General features: G+C 61.6%; 1 protein-coding gene across 2 annotated transcripts in view; it reads left to right on the top strand.

The window, feature by feature from the left end:
* The first annotated feature begins 609 nt into the window (after positions 1–609).
* Positions 610–3,068, top strand: part of EVPL (envoplakin) — a 16,894-nt gene continuing 14,435 nt past the window's right edge. For both annotated transcript variants that reach the window (XM_019644347.1, XM_019644346.1), the window contains exons 1-2: positions 610–671; positions 1,137–1,388. In XM_019644347.1, coding sequence (XP_019499892.1) covers positions 631–671; positions 1,137–1,388 — 293 coding nt within the window. In that variant the 5' untranslated portion in view covers positions 610–630. The remainder of the gene's footprint in view (positions 672–1,136; positions 1,389–3,068) is intronic.

Here is a 3,068-nt window from a genome sequence, read left to right as displayed (position 1 = left end):
CAGCACACTGCATCCCCCGTCCTGTTCCCCCTCCAGCCCTCTTCCGCCCAAACTGTCATGGTTCCAGGGAATGACTCCAGGTCTGTAGAAAGACCTTGAACTGGGCTGGTGAAATGAGTATCTGGAAACGGGGGACTCACTCCCTTTTTAAAGACCCTGGAAGCCACTGCAGGAGAAGGCAGCTACCAAGATGACCTTCCTGGCATTCAGTGTGAGGAAAAGGCCAATAAACCGGCACTGCTGTCAGCCACTCCATCTGACTTCAGAAAAGCCACCAGGGACCACTTCCGGGGAACCGAGTGAGGAGAGGCAGGCAGGAAACCCCAAGCACACTGGGTTCCCAGGGGCTCAGCAGCGCCTGAAGGCTAGTGCTGGGGGTCCCCGAGGGAGGGGTCCAGGGGGAGTCCCGGCCCCCCTGGAGCTGGTCTGAGACTCTCCTGAGGATCCCAACCATGCACATCTTACTACATCTGACCCTGGGACCGCTGACAGGTGGGATGACCCCGAGCCAGCCCGGAAGATGGGGCAGCGGGACTGCTGGGTCCTGCTCTGGGGAGCCAGCTGGGTGGTGCCCTTTAAAAATGTACCTTGCGCCCGTCTTCTAGGGTGAATGTCCCTGGCTTCCCCACCATGTCGGAGGAGAACATGGAGCAGACCTGGACGCCCTGGTGGTGAGCGGAGAGCCAGGGCCCATTGCCCACCGTGGGCTGGCAGGGAGTGGCCCCACCTCCCGGGGGTGGGGGACGAGAGCCATGGGTGGGGACACGCCTGATAACCCTGCCTCTGTGCTGGTTGGAGGTGTTTACTAACCGGAGCCTGAGCTCTGAGGCTGGGCCTGTCCCTGAGCGTGTGTGTGTGTGTGTGTGTGTGCGCGTGCGTGTGCGTGTGCGTGTTGGTCTGTGTGCTGCCCTGTCCTGCTGGGCCTGGCCGTTTCCAATTACCCATCTGGGTGTAATTGCTGCTGGCACTCTCTGGGCCTGTGGGTGTAACAAGTCCAAGCCTTCCCTGGGAGTCGGGCAGGCTCAGGCGCCCTGCCTTCTCGGCTCTGCCCTTTCCTCCCAAACTGGTTGTGCAGGAGCGCGCGTGCGCGTGGGCGAGAGTGCGTGCATGCGCAACAGCCAGGGCCTCACCTGCAGGGAGGGGCTTCCAGAAACTGCCTTCCCTGCTGGGCCGGCAGCCCCACCTCGCCAGAGCCCAGCCAAGCCTCCAGCAAGGACGCACCCGGCCGCCCGCCGCCCGCTGCCCGCTGCCCGCCGAGCCCATCCTGAGCCGGCACCTGCCTTTACAACCATGTTCAAGGGGCTGAACAAAGGATCCCCGGGAAAGGGGTCTCCCAAGGGCTCCCCATCCAAGGGGTCTCCCAAAGGCTCCCCCAGCAAGCACAGCCGGTGAGCAGGGCCAGGGGAGGGGGCCAGGGTGGGGGCGGTGCCCTATCCAGGTGCTCCAGCCACCTGAAGCTGCAGCCTGGAGGCCAGGACCAGCCCAGTGCTGGCATTTGGTGTCCCAAGGCCAGAGGCCTGGGGGTGGACTTGCCCCCCAGCCCAAGCTGAGCTCCAGCACTGGTAGGAGGCCAGAGAGATGGCCCAGGGCTCCCCGCATTCTCCTGGGTTGTGGGGGGCGTGAGGGCCACAAGTTGAGGCTGCTGTGCGGGAGACATGCTGGACAGGGGTCCTGAGCTGCTGCCTCCCTCTGCTGGGAGGCTGGGAGACTGGAGTGCCTGGCTTGGGTCCTTGGCTCTGTGATAACCCTTGGGACCTGGGCACAGGGTGGGCAGGCCTGAGGCCAGAGGAGCCGGCAGGTGGGGGTGGGGCTGTGCTGCAGCTTTTCCCGTGTGGCTCTGTCCTGGGGGCTTGAGAGTTTTGTCACATATTTGGGGTGATCCCTTTACCGTGCAGGTGTGTGGAGCGGGTGCTGTGGGGCATGGGGAAGAACCTGCAGGCCCCAGACCTCCTCAGAGCCTCCCTCAGTTCACCCAGCTCTCTACAGGGCCCCGTCGGGCTCCCCAGAGCCCCATGGTCTTCACACAGACTTGGCTGGCGTTCTTCCAGCTCACTGGCCATCAGCCCCCCTCCACAGGGTGGGGTAGCAGCTCACCTGGGGTCCCGGGTGTGGAAATGAGAATGGAGATGAAAGGCTTATTATCCTGATAGAGATCAGGGTGAAGGGTGATGGGCTTCTGGGCGGACAGGAAAGATGGCACTTAAGACTCTTGCTGGAGTGACCTGTCCTCCCTGGGGCCCCTGAGCCCTGCCCAGGGTGGAGCGTGCTCCTCCAAGTGGGAGCAACCCTCCCAGAAGGCCTGGCCTGAGGACAGAGTGCCCAGGCCTTGGGACCTGCAGCTCCTCACCCCCAGGAGGCTCCTGGGCAGCGCTTTCCTGGCCAGGGGCAGCTGGGCCCACACGGCTCTGTCCTCTGGCTGCAGGCCCCCCAAAGAGGGCCCCTCACTCCCCTCGTGTGCAAGCCACTTGTTCAACATGTATTTCTTGAGCACTACTGTGTGCCAAGACGACGCTAGGTACTGGGCGTGTCACTGTCAACGGAACTGACAGGTCCCCGCCTTCACGGCGTTCACGGCGCTGCGTCCTAGTGGAATGAAAACTAACACCTACTGGGTGCTGACTCTGCACAAGCTCTGTATTGGACGCTTCAGGTGGATTAGTTCTCTTAACACAATAACATGGTGAGGTAGATATTATTAAAGCCCACTTTACAAGTGAGGAGCCATAGGCACAGAGAGGTTATATAACTTGCCCAAGGCCACACAGCAGTAGTGATGGAGAAGGATCAAACCAACACTGTCTGACCAGAGTTCTTTCAGACTGGATCTTTACTACACCACTCCTCTGACTAGGGGAGTGTGGGGACGGCAGGGACAGGGGGTTGTCCTTTGACCCCTAGTTCAAGGCCAGCTCAGTGAAGCCTTCCCTTCCACAGGACTGTGGCCTCCCAGGGTACAGTGCTCCTAAGGCTTGGACCACTCTGCCTTTTATTAGGTCTGCTTGTCCCCCTAGGCCCAAGAAAGTGAGCTCTGAGGTGCCCTATAGAGGCTGCTGGCTGAGTGCACACAG

This window comes from Hipposideros armiger, unplaced genomic scaffold (genome assembly GCF_001890085.2).
Source record: "Hipposideros armiger isolate ML-2016 unplaced genomic scaffold, ASM189008v1 scaffold_87, whole genome shotgun sequence".
Lineage (NCBI taxonomy): Eukaryota > Metazoa > Chordata > Mammalia > Chiroptera > Hipposideridae > Hipposideros > Hipposideros armiger.
Note: the sequence above shows the minus strand (reverse complement) of the source record. Positions and strands in the feature narration are given on the sequence as shown.